We start from the raw sequence: 16,787 nt of genomic DNA, 5'->3' as shown, positions 1-16,787 counted from the left end.
ACAGGTAGGAAAAAAGCTGACAACTGGTGGATCTAGGTAGAGGTTATATATTCTAACAATTTCTCAGGGGGGGATTTTTTTTTAACCTATGCAAAGTTTCAAAAAATCAGTTCAACTGCTAACCTTGAAATGCTGGCCTTGCAGTGCAAACTCACCACAGCCCTGCATCACTCACAGGTATGTCAGCTCACTTGACATCAGACAGCAGAGGATGTGGGGCACATCTACAACCTCAGCCCTTGGGACTGATCCAAGATTATAAATTCAGGGCTAGCCTGGGCTACATAGCAAGCTCCTACAGAAAACAGAGGACAAGAATTGAAAACTCCAACACTAACTTAAACTGACAGGGCAGTTGGCTACTTTTTTAGGCCAGTGGTTCTTCCTCGGGTCAATGAAGACAACAGTGGACACAAATGGAGAAGATACAACAAACTCTGGCACTCACTCAGGCTCCCGACCGCAGACAGTGTGGCAAGAGCAACATAAATATCTACAGACATAACTTTATTGGATACAAAGTGTTAGGGTGCAGAAAGGGTTAAGAGTCAGGCTCTGTGGCAGGTGGTGGCTTCTCATCATCAGGGGGACAATCGATGAAATCAGCCAGCATGGCAGCTGTGTCATCTTGCTCCTTTTAGGGACAAAGACACAAAATTCAAAGTCAATACACGGAAAAGCAGGCCAGGCTGGAACAAGCCTCTCCCCTTAGGTAGCAGCCAGTCTTCCTCCAGCCCCAGTGCTCCACCCATGCCCCCCCCCCCCGGCTGACCCCATTGTCACCTTTTCCTGGGGAGCTGCGGCTTCTGTGTCAGCCTCTATCTCTTCTTCTGCAGGTGTCTCAGGTGGGGTTGGCACCTTGTCACCTCCACCCTCATTCCCTTCTTCCACCAGGGTAGGGGGAGCGGAGGATTCATCTTCAACAAGATCCTGAGGAGGCCCTGTTGTAGGGCTCCCCACTTCCTGCTCCACCTCCTCCTGGGAGGGGAGCACCTCAGGGGCCAGGGTGGGAGCTGTCTCAGGCTCTGGCACCTCCTCTGCCCCCGGCTCTTCTACTTCCAATAAGAGCCCAGGTTCAGATTCTGCCTCGGGCTGTACTTTGGGGGAGTCTGTAGGTGGCAGAGCAGGAGGCAGTGTTGGGGGTGGAGGTCCACCTTCTTCCACCTCTCCTCCTGCTGAGCCAAACTCCACATCTTCTACTTCTTCCAACTCTTCTTCTTCTTCTTCCTCCTCCTCCTCTTCTAATTCACCTTCCTCCTCCTCAAATTCCTCCTCAAACTCCTCTTCCTCCTCTTCTTCTTCCTCAAAATACTCTTCCTCATCTTCCTCCTCTTCCTCAAAGTCTTCTTCCTCCTCATCTTCATCCTCTTCCTCCTCTTCCTCCTCCTCCTCTTCCTCCTCATCACTGCTGTTGATATTAATAACTGTTAAGTCTTCCTCCATGGCTGTGGGTCCTCCTCCAGGAGCCCCTTCAGGGACCAGCTGGGGTGGGGGGAGTGTCACAGGACCAGAAACAGGTGGGGGAGGGGGTGGAGGTGGAGGCAGAGGCCCTGGAGTTGCCGGCAGTTCTTCAGAATCCTCCTTGGCTGGCACAGGAGGGGAGGCTGTTGGTGGGCCAGTAGGAGCCACAGGGGGAGGACTGCCTGACGGTGGTGGAGGAGGCTGGGATGGAAGCCCCTCAGGTACAATCACCACACTGTCATCAGAGTCACTTTCCAAGGAGATCTCCACATCAGATGCCTCCTCCTTATCATAGTGGACAAAGGCTGGCCTGGGAACTCTCCCTCCAAAAGTTTCTTCTGGGGGTATGCTTGGTGGAGGGGTCCCACTAGGAGCAAGGACAGGGTCCTCACTGGAGCCTGCACGATGGTTTTCAGGGCCAGGAAGGAGCCTGGGTGGGACAGACACTAGACCTGGGACAGAGAGGCCTAAGTGGTTGGCTGTGGCAGGAGGTCCAGGGCGAGAGGGCACCGGGCCTGTAGATGGCATAGGGCCAGCGGAGGACATGGAGCCTACTGTGGGAATGGGGCCTGCTGAAGATATTGAGCCTGGAGATGGCATAGCACCGATGGAGGGCATGGGACCTGGAGGATGGAAGGCTGGGGCCCTGAATGGAGATGGGGCCTCAGGAGGAGGAACTGGGGCAGGTGTGGGACAGGTAAGGCCTGAGCTCTGCAGGGGAGGAACTCGGGGGTGTGTCAGGGCAGCGCAGGTCACTAGTGCTTCTGAGCAGAAAGAGGAGACCTAAGGAAAGAAGGACAGGAGCATCAGGAACACAGGGTCTCGCAAGGCAAACATCAGAACAAAAGATCCCAGGAATCAAAGATCTGACCCAATGAGCAATTACCTCAAGACTATCTTCCAATTGGCCAAGAGAGAAAGCTTTCAGGGCACAGGCAAGAGGAGGTGGGCAGCGAGGGGAAGGCGCCAGCAGGAGAGCCAGCAGCAGGCGGTAGAGCTCTCGGCGGCAGCAGGAACTGCTGTAAGGGGGGCTGCCCAGAACCTCACCCTGCTGCACACTCAAGACCAGGGGCAGGACTAGATCATGAAGTCTCTGGAAAGAAAGCAATGAGTCTAGAAATACCACCACAGCCACCCAACCCTTCATAGCCAGGGTCTTTGCTCCCAGATTTCAGTGGGTCCACCTCTGGGGCAAACACTCCCAAGTGCACAGAGCAGTGGCCCCTCCCCAGACACTAACCCTGTGAGTTTCCTCCTTGATGAGAGGCCCACACATGAGGATGGTCCGACTGAGGCCTGAGAAGAGAATGGCAAGTCAGAGGCAAAGCAAAAAAAAAAACTGCAAAGGCCCACAGGCCCACAGGGGCACCCAGTTCTGCCACTGCCTACCCAGGGTAAGGCATTTACCCCCTCAGTTTTCTTCCACTGGTATAAAATGAGGATGATAATACAGTAAGACATTATACTTGAGAACTGGCCTCATCTTGACAGCAAGATAACAGACAGTAAGAATACACGAGTCCCAAAGGACAGTCATCGACTAACTGTATGGCATTCATTTAACTGCTGCCTACATTCCCAGATGCACTGGACACAAGGAATCCCCACACCATCCTGCTCTGCAGGGCACATGAACTCCACGGGCATGGATCCATGGATTCCCCAAGTGCTCGTACTGCCCCTGCCACACACAGTGCATATGTAAAGTGCTTGAGTGAATTAAACTGAGACCTTGGAAGACCAGGAAAAGCTACCAGATCCCCAATCTAAAAGCAGGACAGAAGAGTGTTCAAGGCAGCATGACTGTCTCTGCTCCTGCACGATCTACTCTGCCAACTGGTTCTGGCTTATCGGCCCACCTCTTAGTGCAGCCGCACACACATCGCTGTTGGCGTTCCTGTCTCCCTTCCTGTGGCTGGATGGGGCCAAAGCTTCTCCCATATCAAGCTTCAGCTTCTTAGGGGCACTTGGCTTCCCACTTTGCAAGCTTCCGTCAGAGTTTCCCCTGGCATTGCACAGCTTGTGGTAAAGGAGATACAGTCACATATACAAGCAAACCAGAAGTCAGGACAGTCAAGAAACAGGCACAGGACCCGGGGGGGGGGGGGGGGGGAGAACAGGAGCCAAGGTCTCACCTTAAGAGCATCTGCTGGTGGAGAGATGTCACTGATTAGGTGGGTGAGCAAGGCCTCTCCTGAGGCCCCTCCCTGGAGCATGCCTGCAGACGCCCCACAAACCTGCACCCACAGCTCTAAGATAGCATAAACCTTGGTCCGAATGGTGCTGGAGCAGGAGCAAGGAAAGCAGAGAGTAAGTGGAGGGCTGAGACGCCGGAGCCCCTGGGCACGCGCACACTCAACCACCCTCTCACTCTAGCCCCTGCCTGGATAATCACCTGTAAGGCCTCTCCTGGCCTGGAACCAGAGTGTCCCTCCCAGTGCTCCAGGTATTGAGGACCTGGGGAAGCAGGCGGCTGATCAGGGCCCCAAAACGCAAGAGTCTGCCTCCACACCTGGGGGCAGAGAGGATGGAACAGTGGCCTTCACCTCCAGTATGTCCACTCCCTTCTCCACACCATGACCAGTCCACTTACGCAAGGATCAGCGCAGAGAGCATGTCCAAGGCTTCAAGGTGGATAGAGGGCAACAGCAGCAGCCTGAGAGGACCATCTCCAAGCAAGCTCTGGAGGAAAATTCAGCAAAAGATGGAAAAAGCAAAGGAGAACCAGAGAAACAAAAAAAGAGAGCAGGTTTATCAGACTACAACACGAACCTACTCCCTGCCAAATCAACCCAAACCCATCTCTCATCCTGCAGGAGAGCTGAGCCCTTCAAACGCCTTAGCTCATCCCCAAATTCACTCTGAACTAGCCACAGGTGGCTCTGCTTTATGTGAGTGAGTCCACTGAGAGTCACACACGTGTCAGGACAGAGATGGAAGTGTGGGTGTTGAGGTGCCCAGGGTTCTGAGCAAGGCTATATATGAAAGACAAAATCCACTCACAATATTTTTGTTACTGATGCTGAGGATCCGACAGATGAGGTCCAGGATCTCCTGCACAGGAACGGACACGGGAGCCCCAAACTCAGAGCTAGAGAACCAGAGCAAAGGGAACCTCAGGGCAGTCGCCGCAGCTTGACTCCACACACCCATCTCAACTTCTCCAGCTGCAAGACCATCCCTCCAATACCTACACACCTGAGCATGAGCCCCAGGCAGCGGGCCAGTCCTGAAAACCTCTGCCGAAGCTGGAGGAGGACATGAGAGTTACCATCTTCTGACTGGGAAAGCAGCATCTCTACTTCAGGGCCTTCACTCTGCACAGGAGCTGGGCAGCAACACAACCACCTGTACACTCTGTCTTTCTCCCATCCCGCCTCTCATCCGCGTGAGCTGCCGTGTGGGTGATGAGACTCAAACCCTGATCTTGGAGGCGCAGTGTTCTGAACTCTGTCCAGCCCCATCTTTTCATTTGTGGTAGATGACCCACCTATGGTCTCATCCCTGATGCCCAGAAACCCACTATCCCACCTCTCTGGATCACCCTCCTGTTCCCTCCTGCCACAACCCGTGGAAGCCCACCTCCAGACCACAAAGTCCCTACCGGTCTCTGCTCCCTCATACAGGGTCCCCAGCAAGCTGTGCAGTGAGGTCAACAGGCTGTGCAGCTCCTGCTCCCAGTTCTCTGTGTGCTTCAGGCCCTGGGAAAAGCCAGCACCTAAAGAGGGCAACCTGGAGTAACACTCGCAGGCCAGCTGCAAAAGGGCAGAAAGCTGGTCACAACCTGGAGAAACACTCGCAGGCCAAAGCTGGTCAGAAAGGAACTAGCTCAGCCATTGGTCTCCTACCCCACTAATGCCTGAGAGAAACAGAGATCAACAAGAGCTCAAGGAACAGTGAGGTAGAAGTCTCCAAGAGGATGAAAACCAGTAATTGTGTTTCCTAACAGGAAGAAAGTGAGAAAGAACCCAAATGCTGTAAGAAATAATAGCTAAGAATGAGCCATAAAAGATACCCCAGGTCAGAGCCCCAGGGTTCTGTGCCTTTCCCTTCCCTTTACCTGTTGGAGCTGAGGATTCAAGGCATCTAACCGAGTCAGGAAAAAAGAGGCCAGCTTGCCCTGGAGGAGGAAGAAAGAGGTTATGGGGCAGTGACAAGGGTCTCCACAGCAGCTTTCCTATACACACAGGAAGCATGACGCATCCAAGGGGAGGGTCAGGTGCATTTCTGTAATAGAGACGCAGCACAAGAGCTCTGGTTCTCAGCCTCCTTCCTGAGCCCCTACCCCCCCCCCAAGAAAAAAACAACTGGGCCCCCTCTGCTAGTTTTTGCAAGTGACAGTCATCTTTCTCTCTGAAGCCAAAACAACAGATCTGAAAAGCATAAATACACTTCTGTTCTACAAGCTGAGATACAGAAATAAAGACCCGGGCTGGAATTAGTGTACTACCCAGAGGACTAGGTCCTAAGAACAGGCTGGGTCGGGGTGGGGACAAAGCGAAGGCAGCGAATCTCACAGCTGCCACCTGGCTGTCGGCAAACCCTTGGCCTGATACTAGAAAGCCTGGAGTAAGTGTTCAGGGCCACAATTTACTTGGGGTAGAAAAATGAGTAGTTTCAGCAACTATAATATAGAATATCTCTTAATTGTTCTTTCTTTTTTTTGGTTGTTGTTTGTTTTTGAGACAGGGTCTCTCTGCCTAACTCTGGCTGTCCTGGAACTCACTTTGCAAACCATGCTGGCCTTGAACTCACAGAGAACCACCTGCCTCTGCCTCCCCAGTGCTGGAATTAAAGTCACGTGCCTCCACGCCTGGCTATAACTCTGAATTTTAAATGAAAACAAATATGCTTATCAGCAGGACCCATAGCTGTCAGCAATGAACTCATCTGTTCCTTTCACATTTTAAGAGTAACACACCTTGCTGGGTGGTGGTGGCACAAGCCTTTAATCCCAGCACTTGGGAGGCAGAGGCAGGCGGATCTCTGTGAGTTCTAGGCCAACCTGGTCTACAAGAGCTAGTTCCAAGACAGGCTCCAAAGCCAAAAGAGTAACACACCTTAACATATCAACTGCATGCATCACAAATTCAAACCACAGAACTGACAAAACCTAGTTCTATAGTGAACTCTAATTCTAAGGTGCCATAGCACCCTTTGTGAATGTTAGGTTCTCATACTAGAAAGAGGGCTCAGTCACCCTGACAGTTTCCAGCTTCCCCTTCCCTCCCAGTTCCTCAATGTGGGCAATCCTGATATTCTGTAACTTCTTCTGGAGACCGGCTCCCTAGATTTAGCTTACTGATGCAACCCTGCTGACCTCATACCAGCAGACTGCCACAGTAGCCACCTGCGACTACTTCCTTTAAACTCACCAGGTACAATGCCCCAGAGAAACCAGAGAGTTCTTGGCCCTGCATATTCCTGTGGCCTTTAGGTGTGCCCTATACTCCTATAAAGTCCCTGAGGACAGGTAACTAAAGGAATTTTTATTTCTGTATTTCTCCTAGTCACTGAAGGAATGCTCTCTGCCTTAAATTACTACACTAAAGCATGGCCTGAGCTGGCTCATCCAGTAACAGTGTTTACTATATAAGCCCAATGACCAGAACCCAGAGCAGGAAAGATCCACTCCTAAACGGTGTTCTCCAACTTCCCATGTACAACATGGGATATGCACACATGCATATATAAATTTTCTTAAAGATCTTATTCAACCTGTTAATAATCTGCATATGCTATTGTAAAGGTTTATTCTTAATTTTTGGGTTTTCGCACATGCATGCCTTGTAAATATTTTTAAAGACTTATGTAATATATATATATATATATATATTACAGTGCTCTCTGCCTTCATGTATGCCTGTACATCAGAAGAGAGCACCAGATCTCATTACAGATGGTTGTGAGTCACCATGTGGCTGCTGGGAATTGAACTCAGGACCTCTGGAAAAGCAGTCAGTGCTCTTAACCACTGAGCCATCTCTTCAGCCCCTGATGTTGACTTTTTCTTTCCACCATACGGGTTCTGGGAATCAAACCCATCAAGCCATCATGCTTGGTGGCAAGTGCCTTACTCTTTAGGCCATCTTGGCAACCCTAGTCTATAATTTTAAACTGCTCTGAACCCTTTAACTGAAACAGAATGTTCGTGATTCCTTGCACTTTTGTTTTATGAGCTCAGACTGTAACTCTGAGAGGCTAAGGATGTAACTCAGTGGCTGGACTGAGTTCCCTCCACAGCAGAAAAGGAAAACAAAAGCCCTGTCCTGTCACTTGTGACTTCTATCGGCTGTGGTTACACGCACCCATGGGAAAATGAAGGATCAGTACAGATACGGTCCCTGAGAAACACCTGCCTGAGACTTCACAAACTGGAGGTAACTAGCTAGTGACACACACACACCCTTATCCACAAATATGTATCAACACCCCCATCAGATGGTTCAAACCACAAATTCCAAATTTTAAAGAGTAGGTTGTATGTTTTTTATCACACACACACACACACACACACACACACACACACACACACACACACACAAAGTAGGTCTTAAATAATTCCCAATCACACATATAGTAGGTTTTATGGTTATTTATTTTGAGTGTTTTTTAAAGTCTCACTATACTACTTAGACTAACTTCAAACTCATGATCCTCCTGCCTCAGCCACCCTAGAGCACCACCACCCCAGTCTGTTTTTTCTATACACACTGACCTATCATAAAGTTTAAGTCACAAACTGGGTACAAGAGCTTAACAACTTCTCATAATAAACCAGAACAATTGTACCAATAGACTGCTCTTGAGTTGTACAAAACTTCATTTTCTTTCTCAGACCTTTGTCAGACAATTACAGTACCAGTGCTGTGTTCAAACAACCCTAATGTTACTTTATGATGGCCTCAAATGCTGTCAGTTCAGGCAGGCCAAAAAGAAGCTGTAAAGTACTTCCTTTAGGTGAAAAGGCTAAAAGCTCTTGGCTTAATGGGAAAGGGAGAGAAAATGCTGATACGCTAGGGTCAATTCTAAGAACGAGTCTTCTTTGAGTGAAACTGGCAAGGAAAGATACAGCAGGCTTGGTGGCAAGCAACCGATCCAAGACAAATCCATGCTGCTCTTGGTCTGAACAAGGGTAGTTAAAAGCAGGAAAAACAAGCCAGAAACAAAGGGGGAGTGTTGATTAAGTCTCTGTAGCTGCACTCTTTCTGAAGGAACGCTGGGTGTCTCAGGAACAAAGACAGGACAGCAGAAAAACAGGCAGGGCATTCTAGAGCTCCAACAGGCAAAACAAAGGGAGGAAAGGGTTGAGGGGGTGGGACTTGGGAGTGCAGCTCAGTGGTAGGGTAGTCATTAAAAAGAAGGACTGGAGGTGGTAGGAGCTGTTCTTGCAGAGGGTTCCTAGGTTTGGTTCCTAGCACCCATGTGGCAGCTCACAATCATCTGTTAACTCCAGTTCCAGGAGAGCCAACACCCTTCTGGCCTCTACAGGCACATATCATAGCGAAACACGCAGGCAAAATACTCATACACATAAAATTATAAAAAAAAAACTAAATTTAAAAATAAAAGGGGGTGGGAGGAAGGGAGAGAAGAAGAAAGGAGTTTATGGGTTAGAGAACGGGCCCTAGCATCAGGCAGACACAAGCTCCAAGCCCTACTCATTGTAGGCAGGTAATTTATGTCAATGTCTTCACTAATGGCAGAGATGAAATCTAAGGAGGAGACCTAGCACAGTTTCATAAGTACTTACTTTTAGAGAGCCACAGGCCCGAGGAAAATAGGTCACACAAGCCTTCATTCCCTCCAAAGCTGACTGCTCACACTGTGGGAAAAGCAGAAATCAGAAGGAAGAGGTCAAGCAGCAACGGCCCACACCCTTCCGGCTCACCCCAGCCCCTAAGCTCCTTCTCCGTAATAGTCACCATTTTCCTATCCTCACACTTCCTAAATCCTAATCCCTAAGCAGTTCCCATAACATTCTTTAATCCAAACAGTCTGAAAAAGTCTCACCTCTGGTCTGAGGCCCAGCAAGGAAGTAAGAAGCCCAGGAAGGTGGTTGGTGGAGATGTCCCGGAACAGTGTAGGAAGCTGGGATGCATATCGGAGCAGATCCCTCAGGATAGCCACAGCCAGCTCAATGGTGGGTGGTGAGTCCTGGGACTAAAAGCAAGGTACCATGCTGCAAACCTAACCTTCACTGCCACCAGGAGGACAGGACGTGTAACCATCATTTACCATCACATTTACCATCAACAAGAAGAAAGAGATTACGGAAGGACATGTTTACATTTTAATATCCATCTAGTGTCTGGAAAACTGATTCCCTCTTCTCGCAGTTGCTTCTCGCCCCAGGCCAGTCTAGCCTGCGTCTACAGCTCCTTGCGAACACTTTCACTTTGACTAATGCTGTAAATGACTGTGTCAGTCTTCCTCTACCTCCAGAGTATAAACAGAGATCACTCCCATGAAGATAAACAGAAGTGACTCCTCCCTCTTTCCTCATGGACTCCCCCTGGAACCCACCCAACCCACAATCTGACTTACCCCTCCCTTTACCTGGGCCCAACCCACAATCCCGGTTATCTCTTTGGCTTGCTCGGTGTCTCAGTCTCTCTCACTCCTCCTCCACTGACCATTCAGCATGGTGTACACCTCAGTGGTGGCAAGGACACAGACCAAAACCCACCCTCGGCTTCACTACTGGCTAAACGCTGGCAATCCCCTGGTAAAACATAGCAAGAGAGGTCTTCTTCTAGACCATGGCCACATCAAGAGGAGGTCCTACTGAAAGGGCTGCTCAACACTCCTGGTCACACTCACAGGGTTTTCTTTTATTCCCTGAGCCCTGAGTGCCTTCCAATGTTCTGAAGGCCACAAATCGTGCTGGTCATACATTCTCTCTAAAGACAATCAATCATGAGACTGTTCACTCAACTCTATCAAACCCACCTACCTCTATCAGCTCTACCACTACCACCTCGTCCAGGCCACTGCAAATGTTCTCCTCCACTCCACTTAAAGCCGTCTACCTGGTCCTTCTGTTTCCAGGCCTCTCCTTACTTTGCCCAGCATCCAGAGTAGAATTTTCAAATATGAAGATGCCACCATCACCACTCCACTGTCACCACTATAGTGTGCATAGCCTCCAAACTACATCTACTGGATCCTTAGCCCCCAGCACAATAGTACTGAGGCAGCTACCTTACTGAGTCAGAAAGCTACAGCAGCAGTAGACCTGTTACAAAGGGAGCTTGGCACTCTCTCTCTCTCATTCCCAGCCCCAGATTCCACTGACACCGTCCACCCAGTTATAATGGAGCAAGCAGGTCCTCAGGAGATGGTTCCCCTTCAACTTGCATGTTCCAGCTTCTAGAACCACGACATAGACAAACCTGTTCCTTATAGATTACTTAAACTGTAGCACTGTGTTATAGCGACAAGAAATCAACTTAGAATCTCTAAAGAATTCCCACTATTCAGAGAATAAAAGCCAAATTCCTTATAAAATAAAAGCCTATTGCTTGGTTCTCCTACACCTATCTCCCTAACTGCATCTCAACCCCACCAACCTGCCATGTTTACAATTTTTCAAATGACCAACTTCCTTTTCTGTGGAGTTTTTATACTCTTAGAATACTGTAAACTTCTCACCCCTGGTCAGAGTGCCTGTCTATATTCTCAGAGAACGAGTCTTTATTTCGGGGTCACTCTGCAGTCAGTTATACTCTTCTCAGCTCAAGTGACTTCCATTAGAATAGAAATCTGCAATCTGTGGCATGTGAGTATATGTTTTTTATGGCCCATATGCTAAGAATTTTTTCCATTTTTACAAGAATGAAAAACAGTATTTAACAGAAATCACATGGCTAAATTGTTATCTGCAAATTCTGGTTCATAAAAGGTTATTATCTCAGTCCTTTTATTAGATTTAAAAAGCATCCAAAGTGGAGTTCAAGCACCTCTTACCCTAAGCTTAACACAGGGACTGCTTATGAAATAACGAAGTGCAGAGGGCATGGAGGTGTTAGGAAGAGGTTAAAAGTTAGATGGGTGACAGAGCAATAGACAGAAACACACAGCACTTACAGAAAGAACTTCAGAGGTATCACCTCTTAGGAAAGGAACAGTGAAGCTGAGAGTTACAATGTAAGCTAAGAGACGAAATTATCAGGAAGTTTAGAAAGATCGCTATTCAAAGCTTAATCTCTGTGCACAAAGCAGAAAACGGTTTCCAATCATTCTGTCCCCAGAGCTAATGTGCAAGCCATGAAGAGCACACCTGACCCATTCTAGCGGGAGAACAGAGGGAAGCAGATCCTTACCTGCAACACCTGCTGAATGCTCCGAAGCCAAGAAACACAGTGCTGCTGGAAGAACTCCGTGGGGCTCTCCCCTACCAGCAGGGACAGCAGACACAGGCCTTCAAATCTTAAAAACAAGAGAGCGAGCAGTAAGGAGGTGGGAGCTAGAATTCAGAGAACCTACTGACCGTCCTTTTATTTTCATTGGGCTGTGTAAGATCCATCCCTAGATTCATTGTGGTTTCTATCTCCTGAGACATAGGAGGACTCCGAGTATGTGGAGCAGCAAGCAAAGAAGGAAGCAGAGCTAATCTAGTGGGGAACGGGAGATGGAAATGGTGAGTCTAATTCAAGTGTGCTCAGAGAAGGAAAACTCTCCGCCGCTCTTGAATCCATGGGGTGGGAACAAAGGATAGGCAAATGCACAACCCACTTCCTGAAGCCACACCGTCCTGAGGAAAGAGGGTTTATTAAAGATTTACCGAGTTTTGATGGAACCAAGATGTGCATTGCTGAGATTCACCAACGTCCCAAGAGCTGAAGGATTCTACAAGTGGAGGAAAACACAGGAGTGAGTCAGGCAAAGGCCACTGAAGATGCCCTTTCTGAGTTCAAAAAGGCCACCAGCCTATGTCACAGCTGTCTGTTCTTCAGTTTCCTCAAATTCTATCTTATCTGACCTCCTCCCTCACTCCTGCGCCAAACAAAGAACCAGAGCCAAGAGAGGACAGCACAACTCATCTACTAGATTCATCAATAAGGCTTCCTTCACCTCATGAGATATCCTGTATCCCTGCAAAGCACCTGGCATGAAGACATCCAGAAATGCTAGCGGAATGGACGCCATCCACAACCCTTCTTCCAACACTCGGAGAAACAACTCTCTTCCTCCCTTCCTGGCTTCTTTAGAGGTGTAAGATCACCAACACAGACTCAGCCAGTCCTCCTTCTGACCTTTCCTCTCACCGAGGCATCATCAGCCTCTCCACCACATCACCCAAAGCACCAGACTCCTCTCAGGCACCCAATCTCCCAAAGGCTGGAAATCATTCATTTTAATTCCACATGATACTGCTGAAATCATTCATTCTTTTAAGACAGGGTTTCTCTTTCTCTGTGTACACGAGGCTGGCTTCAAACTCAAGAGATCCAGCTGCCTCTGCCTCCCAAGTGCTGAGATTAAAGGTGTGCGCTACCACCACTTGACTCATTCTTATTCCACATTGAACTGGTCAGACGAAGGAAGGCACAGTTGACTAAGATCCTAGGACCATCTACATGGCTCAACAGGAAAAGACACTTGCCACCAAGCCTGACAACCTGCATTTGATTCTCAGAACCAACTCCCAAAGTTGTCCTCTGACCTCCACATGTGCACCATGGCATGCATACATCCATATATATAATATATACATATATACATACATACACACACACAAAAATAAATAAATAAATAAATGGGTGTAACTTTTATATTTAAAAAAAGTCCCTACTTGGGGCTGGAGAGATGGCTCAGAGGTTAAGAGCACTGCCTGCTCTTCCAAAGGTCCTGAGTTCAATTCCCAGCAACCACACGGTGGCTCACAACCATCTATGAAATCTGGTGCCCTCTTCTGGCGGGCAGGCATACATACAGACAAAACATTGTATATATAATAAATAAATTAATTGATTAAAATAAGTCCCTACTCAGGTGGGAGAAATTGTTCATTTATTCAGTACATGTTTAATAATGTACTTAAAATTTACTTTAGGAGAAACATAATTTTAGGTGCCTAGGCAGGTTATTTCCCAGGTGGAAGAAAGTGTAAATAAGAAGTACTGGAGAGATGGCTCAGGGGTTAAGAGCACTGGCTGCTCATCCAGAGGTCCTGAGCTCAAGTTCCAGCAAACACATGGTGGCTCACACCATCTGTAATGAGATCTGGCGCTCTCTTCCGGCCTGCAGGCATAGATGCAGACAGGAAGAAATCCATAAGGTAAACACAGGCTGACCATCCAACAATTAGAAGATCCAAAATGTTCCAAATCAAAAACATTGAGCTCTGGAGAACTGAGACAAGTAAAAACTCCACACCTGGCCTTACCTCAAAATACAGACAAAGCCTGTAATCCCAGCACATGGGAGGCAGAGGCAGGTGGATCTCTGTGAGTTTCAGAACAGCCAGTGCTGCATTGAGAAACCCTGACTCAAAAACAAACGAAACTCACAGGTGAAGTCTGTGCACACACCTTTAACCCCAGCACCAGTGAGGGAAAAAGGCAGGTAGATCTGAGTTCAAGGCCAGCCTGGTCTACAGAGCAAGACCTAGGTCACCGAGAAATGCATAAACAAAAGTTGGAGAGAATTCAATGGTTAAGGGCTTGCTGCTCTTCCAGAGGACACAGGTTCAAATGCCAGCACCTATGTAGTGGTTCACAACTATCTGTATCTCCAGCTCCAGGGGCTCCAATCCCTTCTGACCTCCATGGGCACCAAATACACATGTGGTACACACACAAACACACAGGCAGGCAAACGCACACACAAGAAATCTAAAAAAATAAAAATCCCACAGGTACACAATCAGTTTTTCAGGGGAAACCAAAGACCCACTTAATTCCCTTAGCCTGGTGCAGCTTTTCCTCAACCTCTGCACGCGAAGGGTAATAAAATGCATCTTGGCGGGCCAGACTGGCCAACAGCTACTTCCTCAGAACGCCTCACAAATGGCTAAGCCCTGCCTGCATTACTATGGACTGCTTTTTTATTTTTCCTTCCTTCTCTCTGCTCTGTGCCGTGTGTGTGTGTGTGTGTGTGTCAGAGGGAGAGAAACAGAAAGGTGACGTAAGTAAAGCAGCACAACTGGGAGCCTCCAGTCCAGGTGACAGTCCTAGTGGAACAGCAGTAACAGCAATGATGACATTAACATTAGAGAAAATCTGTCAGCTGACGACAATACTGAAGGACCGGTCAGTGTACATTTGTAACAATAAAAACTCATGTAACTGGTAAAATGTGAGGGATTTCTAAAACAAACAGAAACATTAATGGGGCAGACAACTGGAGGAATATTCCCAAAGGTTGGTCATCCAACCGAGGTCTGAAGAAATGGTAGTGGATAAAAGCACTTACCACACAATCCTGTCTACCCGAGCTTGGGTCCCTAGAACCCATGCAAAAGCCAACCATAAGGAAGACCTGTAATCCCAGTGTCCCCTTATAAGAAACAGGAAGAACACAGACAACAAAAGCTCTTTAGGCTAACTAGCCTGGCTTACACCACAGCCAGGAGACCTTGTTGAGAGACGGGAACTTGAGGACCTGACGGTGGTCCTATTACTTTGACTCAGGCATTGTGCTACCCTGGCCCATACCCATCAAAATGAGCATGCACACATCTGAGCGCGACAGCGCACGCCTTTAATCCCAGCAAACCCAAGCACCAGCAGTCAGAGCTTAGTGAGTTTCAGACCAGCCAGGGCCACGAGTGAGAGACCCTGTCTCCAGAGGAAAACAAGGCAAAACTTCACAGACAGCTTATGGAGATGTGCAAGAAGCCAACAACTGAGGAGAAACTTGGGGTTCTAGCTCGCAGGACTGAATGAACGTAAATTCTTTGCACACAGGCTAAGCAGGCGTGCACCGCTGTCCACCGCCTGCCTGCCTACCAACCTCACCAGCCTCAACTCTACCCATTCTTTCCTTCAACACCTAAACCCCTAACCTGAACAATGTCCTTATTTCCTATACCTTCCTGCCATGGGCCTCCCTACATATATGTTCCCCTCACATTACCAACACCCCTTCCCATTTTCCTTCTCTTCCTAACCTCTGCTCATCTTATTAAACTCCGGGGCCTTAGGGAGAAACCTCAATACTCTACAGGGGCTTCATTCCAAATTCAATTTTGTGTTACAGCATTTTGCTCATCGCCATCATGGCTGCAACTGAAGTCCCTAGTAAGGGATTAGGTCCTTGGCTAAGAGCTAATAAATATTTGTGTATATTTGTGTACAATTGTCCCAGGGAAACACCACCAAAAAAGTTTCGCCGAAAGAAAAATGCTGAAAAACATTCAACTACGTAAGTGACCTGGCGTGGAAGTGCTCTCATTCCTTTGTGTCTATCAATGACCTAACAGCAACAGGGTCTAATTTCCCCCTGGAGAAACGGCACATAATCAAATCCGTGAATCTCGTCCCGAAGAGTGAGTGAGTACTCTCGCCCCTCGGCTCCCCTCGCCTCAAGCTCACAGCTGCAGCTTCAAGAAGGCGTGACCACAGTCCGGTCACCAGCCTCACCAGCCTTCCCACGGTGGCCGCGCGAGCTACGGACTTACCTGAGCCCCACCCACTGTCCCATGCAGCCGCAACAAGCACATGAGCCCAGGCAAATACGGGGCCCATTGGATTGGAGGATGCACAGGGGCAACGGGGGACCCCGTTCGCGGCTGTAACAACCCAGAAACACTCTCCAACAGCAGCAGACGGAGACGCGGGCCCGACCCCACCGTAGAGAGACCCCCAGTCCCGCCAGGAGCCCCAGCCGGGGAGCCCGCGGAGGGCCCACTAAGAACGGCTGCCGCCATCTTTCCAGGCTCGAGCAATGGCGTAGCGTGATGACGCAAACACAGACGCGACGCACGCCGCTCGGGGAGGGGTCTTGAGGAGGGGGCTGCGACCAGGCTCGCTGGATGAATGGGAGCAGGCGCCCTTGCAGCAGGAAAGAGCATGCGCAATGTGGGCGGCGCCGGCGCCGAGGCGACTAGGGAGCCGCTTGCCCGGGGCCTGGCGCCGTAGGGCGGGGCGGAGGCGGCGCTCCGCTGGCCAGACACGTGGTCAGCAGGAAAGGCGCGGGAGTCTGAAAGAGTTCCACCCAGCGCGGTTCCTGGTCACCTTCTCCCTGGGGCTCGGCAATTCTAGTAAAGACCCAAGTCTGAAATCAGGGACGTTCTAAGTTGCACTCCCAACAACGGAAAAACAAGTTCAAACAGTGCACACGCCTTGAAGTAAAAAGAGAAGTGCATTCTGTCCCCAAGG

General features: G+C 49.1%; 1 protein-coding gene across 1 annotated transcript; it reads right to left on the bottom strand.

Moving 5' to 3' along the window:
* Nucleotides 1-486: 486 nt before the first annotated feature.
* On the bottom strand, nt 487-16,408 carry Pelp1 (proline, glutamate and leucine rich protein 1). Its single transcript, XM_038326609.1, has 17 exons — nt 16,088-16,408; nt 12,248-12,312; nt 11,787-11,892; nt 9,475-9,624; nt 9,215-9,286; nt 5,522-5,581; nt 5,066-5,216; nt 4,660-4,789; nt 4,465-4,552; nt 4,055-4,143; nt 3,857-3,973; nt 3,597-3,744; nt 3,321-3,480; nt 2,702-2,757; nt 2,348-2,554; nt 784-2,244; nt 487-634 (listed from the first exon to the last, which is right to left on the bottom strand). The coding sequence occupies exons 1-17, from the start codon at nt 16,334-16,336 to the stop codon at nt 542-544; spliced, it is 3,402 nt and encodes a 1,133-aa protein (XP_038182537.1). The 5' UTR covers nt 16,337-16,408; the 3' UTR covers nt 487-541.
* Nucleotides 16,409-16,787: the final 379 nt, after the last annotated feature.

This window comes from Arvicola amphibius, chromosome 4 (assembly GCF_903992535.2).
Source record: "Arvicola amphibius chromosome 4, mArvAmp1.2, whole genome shotgun sequence".
Lineage (NCBI taxonomy): Eukaryota > Metazoa > Chordata > Mammalia > Rodentia > Cricetidae > Arvicola > Arvicola amphibius.
The sequence above is the reverse complement of the archived record's forward strand: the minus strand, read 5'-3'. Positions and strand labels throughout refer to the sequence as shown.

Excerpts from the sequence above, each read along its gene's own strand:
- Pelp1 (XM_038326609.1), bottom strand. The coding sequence starts at position 16,336 with ATGGCGGCAGCCGTTCTTAGTGGGCCCTCCGCGGGCTCCCCGGCTGGG. Across the intron at positions 11,893-12,247 it reads CTTGGTTCCATCAAAACTCG|ATTTGAAGGCCTGTGTCTGC; the intron begins GTAAATCTTTAA and ends CTTGTTTTTAAG. Across the intron at positions 3,481-3,596 it reads CACCAGCAGATGCTCTTAAG|CTGTGCAATGCCAGGGGAAA; the intron begins GTGAGACCTTGG and ends CTTTACCACAAG.